This window comes from Lissotriton helveticus, chromosome 8 (assembly GCF_964261635.1).
Source record: "Lissotriton helveticus chromosome 8, aLisHel1.1, whole genome shotgun sequence".
NCBI lineage: Eukaryota > Metazoa > Chordata > Amphibia > Caudata > Salamandridae > Lissotriton > Lissotriton helveticus.
The window spans coordinates 1,407,384,472-1,407,402,703 of record NC_136069.1 but is presented as its reverse complement, the minus strand read 5'-3'; the positions used below and the strand labels follow the sequence as shown (position 1 = coordinate 1,407,402,703).

The 18,232-nt window shown below is 44.2% G+C and overlaps 1 protein-coding gene across 1 annotated transcript in view; it reads left to right on the top strand.

The window, feature by feature from the left end:
• TMPRSS15 (transmembrane serine protease 15) overlaps window positions 1-17,416 on the top strand; it is a 1,630,091-nt gene extending 1,612,675 nt beyond the window's left edge. The window contains exons 25-26 of the mRNA XM_078658360.1: window positions 13,316-13,455; window positions 15,909-17,416. Of these exons, the coding sequence (XP_078514486.1) occupies window positions 13,316-13,455; window positions 15,909-16,073 (305 nt within the window). The 3' untranslated portion in view covers window positions 16,074-17,416. The remainder of the gene's footprint in view (window positions 1-13,315; window positions 13,456-15,908) is intronic.
• Window positions 17,417-18,232: the final 816 nt, after the last annotated feature.

Sequence of the window (18,232 nt, the reverse complement as noted above, 5' to 3'; positions counted from 1 at the left end):
GAAGACAATAAAAGCCCCCAGAGGCAGCAAAGAAAGCAGGAGGAAGACGACTCGCCAGGCAGCTCCAAGAGCCAGAGCGGGTCCGGCCCCCCAGTAAAGCGCGAAAGCATGTGCGCCCAGGCGTCATCAGCAACAGCGCCCGTTCCATTCCTACCCTAGCCAGGGGAACCCCTCATGAGGTGGGAAGATTGGAGAGATTACATAGACAACTTTATTGATGTGCTGGAGGACGAAAACAAGGAGAAATTTACAAGCAAGAGAAGAATATTATTACATAACCTAGGCCCGGAGGGGCTCAGAGTTTTCAAGAACTTAGTACCCAAGCAACGGGAAAGCACTGATGATGATGTATATGCCCATGCAATCGAAGAATTGAACGAACACTTTCGACCAGCCGTCTGTGTTTCTATCGACAGATACAACTTTCAACAGAGGAAACAAGAGATAGGGGAGTCGGTTGAGAAATACGTAGCGGCGTTGAGGAAGTTGGCCTCTACGTGCAAGTACGATGCCTTCCAAGATGAGTTCATCAAAGATCAGATTGTTATGCACACCACGAGCAAAGCTGAGCAGGAAAAGTTATGGGCAAGCGGAGACACCTCGCTGAAGGAATCATCATGGTGATAGTCAAGAAAGCGGAATTGGCAAAACGTTGTGCCGAGGCGGCGAAGAAAGAGACGGTGGCCAGACCGATGGTGAACAGGATAGAGGATGAAGGGCCCCGGAGAGAGGGCAAGTACAAAAGCACCGCACAGAGGAGTCCAAACAAATGGCAGGGTAATCCAGGACCCCCAGGAAAACAGGCGGGAGCTAATAAGAGGAGCTGCTACAGATGTGGCAGCCTGGCGCACGAGGCTCATGACAGGAAATGTCCGGCGTTTCGCGCCAAATGCCTATTCTGCGGGATCGTAGGGCACTATGAGAAGGTGTGCCGCAGGAAGTCTACAAGGACCATGGTTAAGTTCGTGGACCAGGGGCAAGAAGACCCGGGTGAAGACGACGATGAAGAGGACGACACCGTGTTATGCATCTACGATTAAGTACTCTGTGTCGACACCAAGAGGTCAACCAAGCCCGTGTTGGATATGACGATTGGAGGAGTGCCAATAAGCATAGTGGCAGACACGGGCTTGCCCTACACAATAGTCCAGAGGGTGGTATGGAACGAAACATTTAAGCCGACACTGGGCCCGGAACTGGAGCGTCTGGACATACGACCGGTCACGTACAACGGAGACCGCATACCCATGGCAGGGTTCAGACCATTGAAGTTCGAATTCAGGGGCGCAGCGCCATCTGCAAACTGTACGTCTCGGAAAAGGGACCCTCAGTCTTGGGTTGGCTGGACCAGGGTGACTTGGGCATCAAGCTGGACCCGGGAAGAAAGGTTCAGATACTGCTCACTGAACCAGAAAGCTGGCCGGACCTAGACCGGTGGAGGAAGGAGTACCCCAAGGTATTTGGAGACACCGTGGGAAGACTGGAGAAGTTTGCACACAAGATTGTACTGAAAGAAGGAGCAATACCGGTGTCACACAAGGTGAGAAACGTGCCGCTGGACGTAAGAGAGGCAGTGCAAGACGAGTTACAAGAGCTGGAGAACAAAGGCATAATCGAACCCATCACATGCGCAGAGTGGTTGGCGCCACTCGTGGTGGTAATGAAACCCAGTGGAAAGGTCAGGCTATGTGTTGACCTCCGCGAGCTCAACAAGAATATCGTGGTAGAAAAGTTCCCCTTACCTCGCATCGAGGAGAGGCTAGCGAAGACCAGAGGAATAAAGTGGTATTCGACCATTGACTTAACTTCCGCATACCACCAGATCGCATTACATCCTGAGAGCAAGAGGTTGATGTCCTTCATTACCCCCTTTGGATGTTACCAGTTCTGTCGCATGCCGTTTGGACTGGCATCAGCAGCGGCGGTGTTCCAGAAACTGATGCACCAACTGTTCAAGAACATGGATGGCATCCAATACTTTCAGGATGACATCCTAGTGATGGGGCGAAACAGTATAGACCACGACGCCAGGCTAACCAAAGTACTAAGTGTTCTGGAGGAAAAGGGCCTGACGGCGGAGTGGGGGAAATGCCGTTTGGGCATGGAATCAGTAACCTACCTGGGGCACGAAATAGGGGTGCAAGGAATCAAACCAAAAACTGAGAACGTAAGAGCAATTTGTGACGTACCAACCCCCACTAACAGAGAGGACGTCAGATCTTTTTTAGGCATGGCGGAATACTATAGTAAATTCGTCCAACATTTTGCAACAAAGACCCACCACATGAGACAACTGACAAGGGAGAAGATGCCATTCAGCTGGACGGAAGAAACGCAGCAGGAGTTTGAGAGTGTAAAGAGAATTGTGGCAGGTGCGGTACCCCTACAAGGGTACGATCCCCAGGGTCGAACAGTGCTCACAACTGATGCCAGTGACAAGGGGTTTGGTGCTGTGTTAATGCAGGACAGAGGTCAAGGAGTGGTGGAAACGTTGAGTTTTGCATCACGCACACTGAGCGACACGGAAAAGAAATTCAGCGTCATAGAAAAAATAAATGCTGGCCGTGGTGTGGGCAATGGCAAGGTTTCGACAATTTCTATGGGATACACGATTCCAGTTGAGAACGGACCACAAACCATTGGTGAAGGTACTAACCTCAAGTGGGCATGCCAGTGCCACGCCCAGGATAGCTAAGATGACGTTGAAGCTGTTGGAATACAGATACGACGTGGAGTATATCCTGGGCAGTAAGAATGAAGTAGCTGACTATTTGAGCAGAGCGGCGGCCATGGAAACAGCAGCGGAGGATGAAGAAGTCGGAAGGGAAATGGTAGCATTAACGGAGGACCAAGAAAGGGTCATCAGCAACCAAGAGTGGCACGAAGCCTATAAGGAGGACGGTGACATGCAGCAGGTGAAGGAGTGCATAGTGAAGGGATGGCTGGAAAAGAAACACCTTGATGAGAACATGAGGAAGTATTATGAAATCAGAGAGGAACTGTCCGTCAATGACAAGGGAGTGTTTGTATACAGAGGAGACAAGGTCATTCCCCCAGCAAGAATCGTACCGAGGTTACTAGCGATACTCCATGAAGGACATCTGGGGATCGGAAAGATGAAATCACGGACTAAACAGTGATACTGGTGGCCAGGAATGGATGTGCTTGTGGAACGGTACGTCAGAGAATGTGCACAATGCCAAAAGGCGGACAAAGCACTCAAACCCTTCAGACCAGCGCTGGGGAGGTTCGAATCCCGGAGGAATCCGTGGGAAGAGCTGTCCATTGACATCTTGGGCCCAATTCTAGATGGACAGGGAACCCAAAAGTACGTGTGTGTACTCATATACAGGTACTCCAAGTGGCCAGAAGTGATGGTGGCAGAAGTGTTGGACACAGAGACAATCGTAAGGTTCCTGAATGACACGTTTGTAAGAGAAGAGATTCCCAAATCCATACTAAGTGACAATGGGCCTCAGTTCACCTCAGAGAAATGGACTAAATTCGTGGAGAGAAATGGAATCCTGTCCAAACACACATCCATTTACCACCCTGCTGGGAACGGCCTGATAGAGCGTTTTAACAGAGTGGTGATGGGGTTGGTACAGGCAGCCAAAATGAGTGACAAGGATTGGGAAAAAGAAATATGGAATATGATATGGGCCTACCGTATCACACCCACTGGAACAGGATATAGTCCCTTCCAGATATTGAGGGGCCGAGAACCGTTCACGAGGGACAACAGAGTGTGGAAGGAAAAAACAGTGACCAGCCAATGGTCCCCGGCGGTAGTTCATGCCAATCTGGAGAAAGCACAAGCAGTTTATGCCAAGTACTACAACTTGCGCAGGAACGTGAGAGAAACGGGACTGGAGAAAGGAGAGTGGGTGAGAATCAAGCTGGCGACATTGCAAAGGAAGGGAGACAGCAAGTATAGCAAACCACTCCAGGTCAAGGAAGTGTATGACAGAGCGGCCCTGTTGAGCGATGGTAATGTGTGGTCACAAGACAGAATGGCAAGGTGCAACAGAATAGTAAGATGGGACTCCGGCGAACAGGAGCAGGGAAGAACAGCGGAGTTTGAACAGGGGACGGAGCTCCCGGACTTAGACGTGGACACAGAAGGGGGAGGATTGAATGAGGAGCAAAGCAGCAACCTGGACCACAGCAGAGAAATGGAGAGGAGTAATAGGAGATCGATGAGGAGCCCAGCTGAACCGAGCCCAGGAGAAGGTAGCGGAGAGACTCAGGAGAGAGAGAACACTGCCACCCCGATAAGACGCACCCGAGGGGGGAGAGTGGTTGTGAGACCATCCAGGTTTCAGGACTATGACATGGGTGATGGACTATAGTTTTCTTGTTTGGTTCATTGGTGTAAAAAGGGGATATATGTAACGTTAGCGCTCTAGTCGGCGCGGGCAGCGTGATGACGCTGCACGCCCGCGGCCATGATGGGGATGCGCGCGTATCCCAGTAAAAGAGCGCGAGTGCCGAAGTCGGACAGTTAGCGGCTCGGCGCTCTCTGATGGAGATTACACGAAAATAAATCTTCAAAGACATAGCGGCTCCTGTCATCATTGGGGAGGTAAATGAGGACATTACAGGAGCCTTGTCCCTCCGATCAAACAACTACAAAGTCGTGTCAGAACAGGGACCGTAAAGTGCAAGGTGCTCAGTGATTAAAAGGTTATCACAAGTAAGGTTAAAAAGCCACAGTAATACGCAAAACTATATTAAAGGGGTATTAAAAGATGCTCTCCACACACGCTGCTAGCACACTGCTGCGCGCGGAGCAGACATTGCTTTTAAATGTCTTATTGCCGGAAATGAGCCTGGAATGGTCTGCCCACTGGGTGGAGCCTTGTCCCTCCCATCAAACAACTACAAAGTCGTGTCAGAACAGGGACCGTAAAGTGCAAGGTGCTCAGTGATTAAAAGGTAATCACAGGCAAGGTTAAAAACCACAGTAATATGCAAAACAATTTATAAAGGGATTTAAAAGACGCTCTCCACACACGCTGCTACACTGTGTCACTGGATCACAGGTGACCTTGACCATTTTACGAGAGCACATCTTCACAGGCAAGGGTCCTACTGGTTAATCGACAATACCCACACTTGCGACTAGACTAAGGATGTACAATCCTGTTTCCTGAGTCATCTCTCGACCACCATAGTCCATCAAGATAGACAAGTCCTCACGTACAAGGTAAAGTCGAGTTGACTAGCTCACAGCAGATAAACCTTCAGTACTTTAAGGGACCTCGAATCACCCCAATCCTAGCTACTCAGCGATGATATCAAAACAAAGGTTCCCGCAGAAGTAAATAGTCCATCTACTTGCTTAAGAGTAGTAAAAGGCATGTGTACTGTGACCAAAATTGGCTAGCCACCAGGAAGTATCTGTGGGGACATGGATGTTTTGGGCACATTCATTAAGTGATATGATGTATGTCTTGGAATGTGAACAAATAAATGCTGGAGGAGAGAACATTGTATCCTTTCTTGGTTTTCTATCCCTCTGGTCTGCTCTGAAAGGGTTGTAGTAGTCCACATGGTGATCTTTAAATCACTTGGTGTCTTATATTTCGCCACTGAGTTATTGCTGCATTGAAGCGTGAACTCGCTATGACTTGTAGATGTACCTGTCACTATTTTCTAGGGTTAGCTGGGCAGCATGCAGGAGATCTGCTGCCAAATCTCTCACCTGGAAGCCTTATCTGCCTTGTGTAACCCCCCCCCCCACACACACACACACATTCCTGTGGTTGGAGACGTCAAGGAGGCAAGTCTGTTTATCACAGTGGCTGAACACTGAATATCGGCTTTGACTAACAGTGATGGCCATTTTCTGAATGTGAAGGTTGTGCCTAGGCCGGTCATGGAGATTTCCTTGCCTTCTAGGTTGTGCAGTGACCCTTGTACTACATGGACAGGGCTGGTCGACCCCTGTTCTCCTCCACTCCCTGGGGATTAGACAATCAGAGTGTATGGTTAGAGGAGCAAGTAGATACAAAGGGCAAAAGTCCATATTAGCTGAGTGCATTGACAACTGGTTCTGTGAAGTGTTTATTATGTACGAATTCTGGTTCCTCTCCGACATGGAAATTATTATTCCAAGATTTCATGCAATAAACGTGTTGCTGACCACACCTCTCTACCAACCTACCTATTTACTACAGAACACATACAGCTGTGAAAGTGCCAGTACTAAAACACCTACCATACAGTTAGTTTTAATAAAATCGGGAAAGCCCCAAATTGTTCTGTCATAAACTTGATTTGAATTTGAATTGAATTTGAATTTAAAATATTTATTAAGCGCAACGTTCACCATGCGGTTTCTTGGCGCTATGGAGGCAAATATAGCAGTAAAACAGAAGACTAATGGAAAAAAAGGGAAAGGAGTAATTTACATTGGGAAGGCTTGGGTAAAAAGAAAAGTTTTGAGATCTTTACGAAAAGAGGAGTAGAGTGTGGCCAAACGCAGGTGATCGGGGAGGGAGTTCCAAAAGGAAGGTGCCAAGACAGAAAAATTGGCTCCGCCCCATTTCTTGCGTCTATACCGAGGAACCTGGAGGAGTGATTGGGTAGATGACCGCAGCTCACGGGCAGGGATATACTCTTTTAGTAGGGAAGAGATAAAGGCAGGGGCAGTCCCTTGGCGTGCCTGGAAGACCATACAACCAGTCTTAAAGAGAGATCGCTCCTTAACAGGTAGCCAATGTAATGCTTTCAGTAAGGGGGTAGAGTGGTGAGAACGGGGGAGGCCATAAATCAATCTGGCCACCTGGTTTTGAACCAGCTGGAGCTTCCTCAGCCTATACGCCGGGATGCCGTTGTAGAGGGCATTAGCGTAGTCCAGCCGGGAGACAACCAGAGCGGACATGATTAACCTGAGTGCAGAAGGAGAAAAGAAACGAGAAACAGAGCGGATAGTTCGGAGTACAAAAAAGCAAGAAGAAACTACAGAACTAATTTGTGAATGGAGGTTGAGATGATTATTGAGTTTGATGCCCAGAGTTTTAACTGAGGAAGAAGGAGTGGGGGGGTCCCAAAGAGGAAGGCCAAAAAAGGGAGGTCCAGGGACTGGAGGAACCACCTGTAAGGACCAGTTCTGTTTTATCAGGATTCAACTTCAGATGGTTGTGGTTCATCCAGTCCCTGATGAAGATCATGATAGACTGAAAATTAGACATAGAATGAGGGGAAGAAGACAGATTGAAGATAAGCTGGAGGTCATCTGCATAATTAAACACAGTGACCTCCAGCTGTTGAAGGGCAAGAATCAAAGGGTAGATATAAAGATTAAACAAAAGGGGAGAAAGAGAAGAACCCTGAGGGACACCACAAGTGACTTTAAGTTGAGTGGCCGAGAAATCCCCCAGCCGAACCGCCTGGGCACGGTCCCTCAGGAAGGACGATAGCCAAACCAGGGCTGAGCCCTCGACCCCCGCCGCTCTAAAACATTTCTACCAAGATATTTCATGGCATGGCAACTTACTCTCAACTAAACCTATGTAGCCCTGTCCTGATTGACAAAGTAAGTCTTCAACAAGAAATGTGACTATAGCTTACATTTCTACAGGACACCAGCCTGTTTTTATAAACTGCTGCCACCAAGGAAAACAAAATCACTCCACAGCCATATTAACCTTCTTTTTGCTTTAATAAACCTTAAGTTTTGCGACATCTGTGAGGAATCATTGTAGTGCTACATTTAACAAGGGTTATACGATTGTAACTAGTGTAAATAATTGCATTATACATCTGGACATATCGAACATACGAAAATACCTCCGTGTAACAGACACTAGAGTGTAGTGTATGTAGTAGGAAGACTCATGGAAGATTACACAGGGAAACATGCCCCACAAGAGGAACATTTACGAAACTCAAGTGTATGTTTTCTTTATTTATTTTGTCAATGTAATTTATGTTTTTTCACAAATTCACATTAAGTACAACATTGTAACTTTGAAGCAGCATATGCTTGGTAAAGAGCCCTGCAAGTATAGATTACCCTACAAAACTGCTAATAATAACACAAACAAATAACAGTTTAAACATTTTGGGCCTCATTTATGAAAAGTGACGCATCGCTGCGTGAAAGCAGCGATGCGTCACTTCTCAGTGCGCACTCCTTGCGACATACCTGATGCGTCATATTTACAGTATGACGCATCATGTCGCAAGGAGTTACAGATACGTCAGTATTTCTGACGTATCTGTAAGCGCAAAAGTGACGCATTGCTGGAGTGTGTCACAAAAGTGATGCAACTCCAGCAATGCATCCTTTCACATGGGGTAAGCCCCATGTGAAAGGGCTTGCGTCAGTCTTACGCCTGCTGTGAGGCAGGCGCAAGATTTTGACGCAACGGCGTCCTAGAAGTGACGCAGTGAAATCTCATAGATTTCACTGCGTCACTTCTACGGGGCTTTTTGGCGCAGGTATATTGTGGCGCAGGGGTTTACAAAGTGACGCATCTACCTAGATGCGTCACTTTGTAAATATGGTGCAACAAGGCACATTATTTACGCTGCTGGTGCGTCACAAAATGTGACGCACCGGCGGCGTAAAAGTGACGCATGGCCTCATAAATGAGGCCCATTCTGCCCAAGAAAACTCCAACAGTAGGAGTTACTTTTTTTTTTTAATCTTTCAGAAGCTGGAAGCCAACTCAATTATAAATAAAGAATTGTTGAAGCTATGAATAACAAGAGGCTTAACCCGTGCTTTCTGTTAGGCTTTGAGTTATAGATGTCGTCTTGTAATTCAAAAGACCTTTCCATTTTTCAAAGAATTCTATACTTCAACCTTCACGATAGGGTGGGTCATTGGCGACTAACGTCATCTCTTTCTATGTTTTCTCTGTCATGCTTCAATTGCTACTTAATTGTACTGTGATTGAACCTCCTTGATTTTCCCTTTATCAGTCTACCATAAAGTGTATTGCTGTTAGTATTCAAATAATATGATTAGATCCTTATTTATGATGCAATGAACTACGATACATTTTTTACTGAATATAGGGCGAGGCTTAGCTGATTGACGAAGGACATCTCACTTTTTGCTAATGTTTAAGCTTGGTCGAAATGTACTGCTGGCACACTGCACTTTAGCCTTTTTCTTAGAAGACCAGAGATGACTTGATTGTCGTTATTGATTGATTCCTTTGTCATTTATGTATATATTTTTTTGTTTTGTTTATTTATTGTGAATTGAATTTCTCTACTTTTCTGCGGACAAAAAAAAGAAAAAAGATTATATGCTGAGGCTATCAGTAATCCAGAGTTAAATGTTTTGTTTACATTTCACTATGATTTTCAAAAAGCCTTGATGTACACACTTCTAAATTATAACATTTTCATACAATGAGAGCATCTTAATGACACAATTACCGCAGGGGCAAACATTCCCCGCTCTCAACCTGAGGTTGCAGGCCCTCTTTGTTTATTCCCCACTCAGCAACAATTTTTTTAACGTTCACTACAAATATCCAGACATGTTTTTTTAACAAGATTCCGTTTATTGGCCATGCATTTTCTAGTAGAATTCCCGAAACAAACTGGTTGGGTAGACAACTTGGGGCCCTGCCCTCGTGACAATTTGGCACCCCAAAGCACATCTTCCTTTATGCTATTTTGCACTCTTTACAAAGAGCCCAGAAGAAATTTTTTAGTCCCGATTTTAAAAGTAATTAGCCCATATTTTTATATTGATGGTTTTAATTATTTGCATACTCTGGCTAGAGTGGATATATGCATTGCAGTTTCCAACTTTATTAAAGTTGCAATTGCTATTAGGAAATGGTATTAGTTGTTGTAGCTGAACTGGATTAGCTAGAATCGACATCGTACTTTCTAAGTGTTTAGTTTAAGATTAATTTTTAAGGATTGTATTCTTTTTATCATACTCTCATCTCCCTCTTAATAATTGACTGTACGATTCGCCTTGCTTTGTTTTGTAAACAGGTCATTGCAATTATACATTATACTGATGATTTTATGCACTTTTATGGTTTTCTTTTTGAAACCGAATGAAGTTACTTTGAACTTGACCCAATTACCAAACAGAAAATGCAAGAGGTGAAATATGAACTATGAAGGTGTTTTCATTTTGATCAACATTGTTTAGTTTGATGACGTGTTACTCACCACACCGAAAATAATACAGGACTAACAAGAGGGAATGTCTTGAGTCTGTAAATACCTGATATTGTTAGCTTTCCCTAGGTGACATCATCTGCAAGTAGAATCAAAAATGCCGCATGTTCGGCTCACGAAACCTTCGCCGTTCTAAAAGAACTCCTCCATGCCCCTGACCCTCCTCTCAAGCCACTTGATCCCAAAGAAGCGGAAAGCAAATGTACTAATCTTGCTACCTTCTTTGACGAGAAAATAAAAAAAATTCTCCTAGCCATTCCCCCCCCCGAACCGGGGCTTACGGATAGGGATTCCATTAATTCTACTATCCATCCCCCCCATCCGCCCGACAGCCCCTCACCCCCCCTGGACACCTTTGGTCCAGTCACTACGGAAGAGGTTGAGGCAACACTGGCCTCAATCAAAAGTGGGTCCCCACTCGACCCCGCACCCCTCCGCTTCCTGAAAAAAGTGACTAGCACCATTACACTCCCCCTCACGGCATTGATCAACTCCTCCTTCTCGCAAGGCACAGTACCCCCCAGCTGGAAAGCGGCTGCGGTCAAAGGCCTACTAAAAAAACCTTTGTTAGACCCACAGGACCTCTCCAATTACAGACCCATCTCCCTTCTCCCAGGTAATAGTAAGATCGCGGAGAAGTTAGTGAACAAACAACTGTCACTATTCTTGGAGAGCAACAACCTACTAGGGGTCTCCCAGACAGGGTTCCGCCCAGGACAGGGCACTGACATCGCCCTCCTGGCAGCAGTGGAGAAGGCCAGAAGCATTCTGGACACGGGAGGATCAGTGGCAGTGATCCTCCTGGACCTCAGTGCGGCCTTCGACACTGTTGACCATCCCACCCTTATCCAACGACTGGGAGAAATCGGAGTAAGGGGTACGGCCCTGAAGTGGCTAAAATCCTTCCTAACAGGCCGTTCCTTCCAAGTTTGGGAGAACGACTGCCACTCACCCGTTATTCCCCTCCGCTGTGGAGTACCGCAGGGCTCATCCTTGAGCCCTACGTTATTCAACGTTTACATGGCCCCACTTGAGAAACTGGTCAGTCCGTTCGGCGTATCAATAATCAACTACGCTGACGATACCCAGCTGGTGGTTACCCTCTCACACCCCCACCACTCCCCCTCTGACCTTCACAGTTGTCTCACTGAAGTCCACCGCTGGATGAACCTCTCCTCACTAAAATTAAACGGCTCTAAGACCGAGATACTGATGCTCGGCCACAAAGGACTTTCCCTGCCGCCTCACCTCTGGCCCGACTGCCTGGGCGACCCCCCACCCCTAAGGAAGAGGTCAAAAGCCTAGGCGTTTGGATCGATAACGACCTAAGCTTTAGAACTCAGGCAAAAAAAAAACGCAGGAATATGCTTCGGACTCCTTAGAGCCTGCAGAAAGGTCCTCCGTTTGCTCCCAGCGAACGCCAAGAAACTTCTCATTCAGGGCCTCATTCTGGCGAGACTGGACTACTGCAACGCAATATATCTGGGAGCCCCCGAAGCCACGCTCAATACCTTGCAGAAAGTCCAAAATGCCGCCGCGCGCCTTCTGACCGGTACACCAGCAAGATCATCTGCTAAACCAGCCCTCAGGTCCCTCCACTGGCTCCCAGTCAGAGAAAGAGTGGCCTTCAAGGCTCTCTGTCTGGCCCACAAAACCCTTAACAACAACGGCCCTCCCCTCCTCAAGGAATTCATTATTCCTTACAAAGCGGAAAGGGCCTTCCGGTCCAGTGGAGAAAACCTCATCACAGTTAAAAAAGCCAGGGCCGGTGGCCGCCGCTTCTCGGTCCACACGGCCAAACACTGGAACAACCTCCCAAGACGACTGAGATTAGAACCCAATCTCCTTCAGTTTAGGAAATCATTGAAGACCCTCCTTTTTCTTCACCCATAAACTCCCTCCATTGCTGATACCCTCGGAGATGCAGGTTTAGCGCTGGGATACTCTAGGGTTACTACGCGCTCTATAAAACCTTAAAAATAAATAAAATAAAATAAGAAACATAATATTTGCATGTATCAAAACGTTTAAGCTATGATCATCCATGATGGTGTATGTGAGAAAATGCCTCTTTTGGCGCAGTCAGTCACATTTTTGGCTGTTAAGGAAACCTTGAGCGCTGAACCCAGTTAAGTATTTTCCTGTGTGTCTTTAGCATTCAGAAATTATTGACTTCTATAATGAGGTGCTGTAATTAGAAAGTGAGCAATTTGCACCTGATTCTGAGTTCCTTCCCTTGGGTAATGAAGTATTACAAACAATTTGAACATGATTTCATCCAATCAAGAAGTGTGCAAATCAGAATTGCACACAATTTGCACCTGTGGTTTGTGACATATTCTACGTCGTTAAAATTGTGGGGAAAGCTCTGCATCAGACACAATTTGCTACTGATTTGTAATCCTCTTTCAGAAACAATTTGTATCAGTCCATAACAGGATCACTGATCCACTTATAAGCAAGGTTTTTGGAAGGACGTTTAACAAAATACCTTTAGGAAATGTGGCCTCCAGTGCTTAATTTGAGCTGGTGGTTACTAACAGGGTCCAACAACACTCTTTTTTTGGGGACCAGCACTTATTTTTTTTCATCAGACATTGACCAAAAACAAGAGTGGGAAAAACAAACAGAGAAAGAAGGAGCAAGAGAAAGGCATAAAAACTGGCATAGACAAAGAAAAGAGGAACTTCCAAGAGACAGATAAAGAGGATGGCTGTGTCTGGTTGTGGATTAAAGACACTTGTGGTGGATTCAAGTCTACAAATTCAGTGTGTAGCCACAGGCTTATGAGCAGAGATTTGGGCCCCATCATTCATTCTTTTACATATTTAGCACTGCCTGCTTCGCATAAACGAGTCCCTGCTTCCTCATAGTGATTTTTTTACCTTCTAGGTTTCACCAGATCCTCTTTGTTTTTGGACTATAGCAAATGATAAGACCACCATATGTTTTGGGATGGATTCTAATGACTCCAATGGGTTTAATGATTGAACAAAGAACTCTTGTGCTCCTGATTTGTGGAAACTAACATATCTATTTAATTTAGATGACATTATGACTGTATTTAAAAGTGGCTATAATACTTTAAGACTGATAACATGTTCAATAATGTCAAATAAATAATAAATGCAATGATCATTTTTATTAGGGGCTGTGGCTTATACATTGCAAGAAGCAGTGATACCACTTATATCCAATGAAAATTGCCAACAACAAATGCCAGAATATAACATAACAGCAAATATGATATGTGGTGGTTATGAGGAAGGTGGAGTGGATACATGTCAGGTAAATGTGAAGCACTATGCAAACAAACAATGAACTGCATTTTAATAAAGCACTGTCAAAATAATAAAACACTTTAGTTATATTCTGATAAATGTTCTTGTTTGGAAATATGCCATTGTGAAAATAAGCAACTGCTAATGTTTAATTTGATGGGTCCTCCACAATAGATGCTTAATACAGCAAAAATATAAGGCCTTATTACTAGTATGACAGTCCGACCACTGTCAGACCGCGTCATCATCTGTCAGATAAATGTCATCTACATAGGACAATGCCGTCTCACCTCAGTTTTGAATTATCACTCTTACACTTGCTGAGAATATTCAAGGGCTACTCCTATACCCTTAAGGCAGTCTACGTAATTGGCGTTTAGAGCCTGGGGCCGAAAATGCTGCCAAATATCATCCTTCAGGCACTATATTTTGGCAAATGAATCCATTTGAGATATCTAGTGTTGTTTTGTATTTCTTTCGCACAATGTTATTCATTAATGCGGCACTGTGTGCATTTTGTCTTGCAAATGTTTTTATGCATGTGTTTAAATACCTGTAGTCTAAAACTAGATGGTATGAATTGTCGGGTTTCATTACAGGAAACAAAGGATTATACATAGGGAGATGCAATTCGCAATCACACCTTGGTATTTAATTTGATCTAAGATCCCCCTGACTTGCTTCTTTATGTCATGTTTTATTGGGTACTGCCTCTGTGGTGTAGGAATAGTTTTAACAGGGATTTTATGGTGAAGTGACTCAGCAGCTGACCCTACATGATTGAGTATAATGCGTGAGCTAACACTAACACCCACTCCTGTGCATATGTATATTTTAGTGATTCTAGAACGACGTCGGAGAATTCTTCCATGATGCTAAAACAGTGAATATATGGAGGCATATAGATACATGACAGTTATCAAGTGTACTCCTAAGATGCAAACCCTGCCTAAGTGTACCTAAGTGTACCTTGCATGTATGTGGGTGTACAGCTTAGAATCCCCTAGGAAAGAGCCAACCACATTACCTGATGGGAGAGATGAAGGACCCCATCTTGGTCTCGAGTTGGACACCCCGCAAGGGATGTCAGACCACTGTGTGCTAGAGCTTCTGCAAGCTGTGACCTCAGCGTCTATTGTCAGCGTGAAACTTCTCCTCTGGTTGCCATTGAAGATGTATTTCTTTTATACAAAAGTTCAGCACCAGAGCTGTTATGTAGAGCAAGGTAGGACCATTGCAGGTAAAAGGTCTTGCAGCTACCTAGGCCTATATTTGGGTACATTGGGGCTCATAACAGTACCATTTCCGTGGCCTATCCAGAATGGCCCTGGTAAAGGATATCCTAGGTATGGTACATCATTTCTATGACTAGAAGTGTTTTTGAGAGCGCTAGGGTACTTTCTGGGAACCAGAACAGAGACCACTTAATTCTCACCATCCACTATATTTAAACACTATGGGCCAGATGTGGGAAGCCAAATTGTGATCGCAAACACAAATTCGCAGAATTTCAGTGTTTGCGATCGCCATTTGGCTGTGAGTAATGTAGGTAGGCAAAACCCTGCACGCAAAATAAGGAATCGCAGAAATTGTGATTCCTTATTTTGAGCAAGCATTTAGAGAATCGCAATTTGGGATTCCCTAAATACTCTGCTGGTAGGCATCGCAAATTGCGATTTTGTCTAAAGGAATCGCAAAATTCCACCAACTTGAAGTTGGTGGTATTTTTTTGCGATTTCATTTCAAAAAGCACTTTTTGGCTTTTTTACAGAGTGCCATGTGACACACATACATGCCCTTAGGGCATGTATGTGCCCCTGCATGTGCACACATGCACATTTCAGGGGTGCAACAGGGTGTCCTTTTGGAACCTTTGCACCCTTGAAATTACGCCCGCAATTTGCGAGTGCCTCTTGGTTACTCGCAAATTGCGGGCACAAATCCTATTCAATCCTAGGCCTCTTGGCCCATAGCAATGAATGGGATGGTATTCCCTGATTGCGAATCTCAATTTGCGATTCACAATTAAGGAATATTAAGGAATCGCAAATATTTTTGCGATTCCTACCTAGATTAAATTTTGCGAGTCCTTAATAGCGATTCGGTAAAAATCGCTATTAAGGACTCGCTAAATTGAATTCACCAACATCTGGCCCTATATTGCATCCTTTCTTGGAGATGGTGGAGAAGTACTGGGAGTCGTGATCCTATATGAGTCTTAGTTACTACATGAGTGGGCAAGAACGTTGCCGGTGCTCTTCTGTCCCATTTTTTTTCTTTCCTTTTTGTTGTCCTGAGCTGGGTCTCACATAGTGGGTTACACTTCTGATGCAGATCCTCTCACTCGCTGGATGGACATATATGAAATAATGCATTTCTCTTTACTGTATTCGATATATTCTGAGCCTGTATTGTGGAGCAATGCTGGTACTTAATGTGATTTTTGTTTCAATTTTTAAGGGAGATTCCGGAGGACCAATGATCTGTGAACAGAATTCGAGATGGGTTTTGGCCGGTGTGACTTCTTTCGGATATCGGTGTGCCCAGCCCAGTCGCCCAGGAGTTTATGTGCGCGTTACAAGGTTTCTGGACTGGATACATACTTTCATACGAAAGAACACATGAATGTAAACTGGATTTATGACAGTCATACAATGTAAAATAATGTGGATCGAAAAACATGTGCTCTTACTAATTCCCTTTTAAGGAATCATTGTAAAAAATTATTTAAATTCAGGCGCAGTTTCTTGGCCTATGCATTCTCAATCAGCGATCTGTTAATGATGTTTCATTTAAGAGTGATAATGTATAGATGACACTTCAATCACCTTCAATACTTATTTTTCCTTTCAAGCTGAAGGGAACTGTTACTATCCAGTCTTATGTCAGCTTTGCTTTAAATGAAGGCACAGACAAAAGTGTTCACTGAAAATATGTTGGCTGAGGTACAGTATTGTTTTCTGTTCATTTCTCGTGACCTATTTCACTGCCGCCTTACAGATTCGATGAAGTAACTTCAATTTATGCTTTGACTTCATGTCTACAATACAAAAACCTAAAGAAACACATTTTGTCCACATATAGCTGTTAAACAGCCATACATCTTCTGTGCCCTTCTGGCTTAATCTGACATCACACCCATTATAGATACCATAACTGAAGACATGATTGATATATCTGACTAAATGACCAATGCAACATTGGCGTGCCATTAAGGATGTAGGGCGCTGCTACATGAAGCACAGACTGTCAGCACTACAGACTGTCTCACTGGGCACATGGGCAACACAATTCAGTTGTTTTATGTTTTGGAATTTAACCGCCATGTTCAGTCAACTGAAATATTTAATTATTTATTTTTGGTTTTTTCAACTCATATTGAATAATATGTCATCAAAGCAAAGGACAAAAGTGAACCTTAACCAAAGTTCTTCAGAATTTCTTGAGATTCTACATTATCTATTTCGATTGCTTCCTGCTGCGCTCACTGGACATGACGAGTTGTACTTTACAGCTACCTCTCAAAGGACTTGGAATTTTCGCATGTACTTTGAGCTAAACCAAAGCATGCAGGACACGGAGAGGATGACCTGCAGCCATACAGCAAGTGTTTTGTACACATGGTAGAATTCAGCTATGTGACATGCTAGTACATATTTCCATGTTTCCAAAGTACCTTATAGGAATTAAGTAATGTATATGACTTATGGCAATAACCTTTGTATTTGATCTCAATCTTGTAAATAATAGGAGTTTGAAATCCCTGATTTCTTCAAGTGGATTGTGACTCGTGCAGTATTGTTCTTACAAGTAAATTTAAGCAACTCGATCAAAGCATGTTCTTGATTTAAACATTTTAGTAAATTGACATAAAAGGCCCTGGAAAGATTGGGGCTTTTACATATTATGATACAGAAATCAAAGTTTTCTATTATTTTTCAATAAACCAATATATGAGTGAATGGAAATATATCCGTTTTTGCGAATTATTGTGACAATATTTAATTATGTTGAAAATAGGCAGGATTGTGTTTGCAATTTTATCATTCATATTCTATTCTATTCACGTCTTATAGAGCACATGGCTACCTAAGACGGGTTTCCCAGCACTATCAGCCCTAACTGGAATGAGGATGTATAAGGATGTTTAGGGGAAGAGATCCATTTTCATTTTTATTCTGAAGCTTATTAAGTTGTCATCTAGTCGCAAGTAGGTAATGAGATCCAGATATTTGGTTCAAAAAATGTGAAAGAACGACATCCGCCTCTGGCTCTTGACTCTGAGGATATCGAGAAGACCTAGACTGTTTGACCTAAGATCCCTGTTGGTCCAATGAGGGGTGACAAACTGATGGAGGAAATGTGGGCCTGTTTTATGTTTTGCCTGGTGTGTGATACATTGGAGCATATTTACAAGAAATGTCGGAGCGGGGAGCAATGCCATATTTGGTAGCGCAGCGTTTCGACTTTTTCAAAATGTAGAGATGCACCGTATTTACTACAATACACTGCCTAACACTAGCACAGGCCCCCCTTGCAGCATAGTGCAAGGAGGCCTGTGTTGCAGGGAATCATTTTTTTATGTGTAGGAAGGCGTCCCTTCCAGCACATAAATAATCCATTATGACTATTTGCTGCTTGCATTCTGCAACACACATAGAAGTAGTAAGTCATCATTATTTAATGATTGTTAATGTGCGGGAAGGGACACCTTCCAACACATAAACAATCATTAATGGCTTTTTGATCTTTCTATGTGTACTGCAGAATGCAGCACACATAGA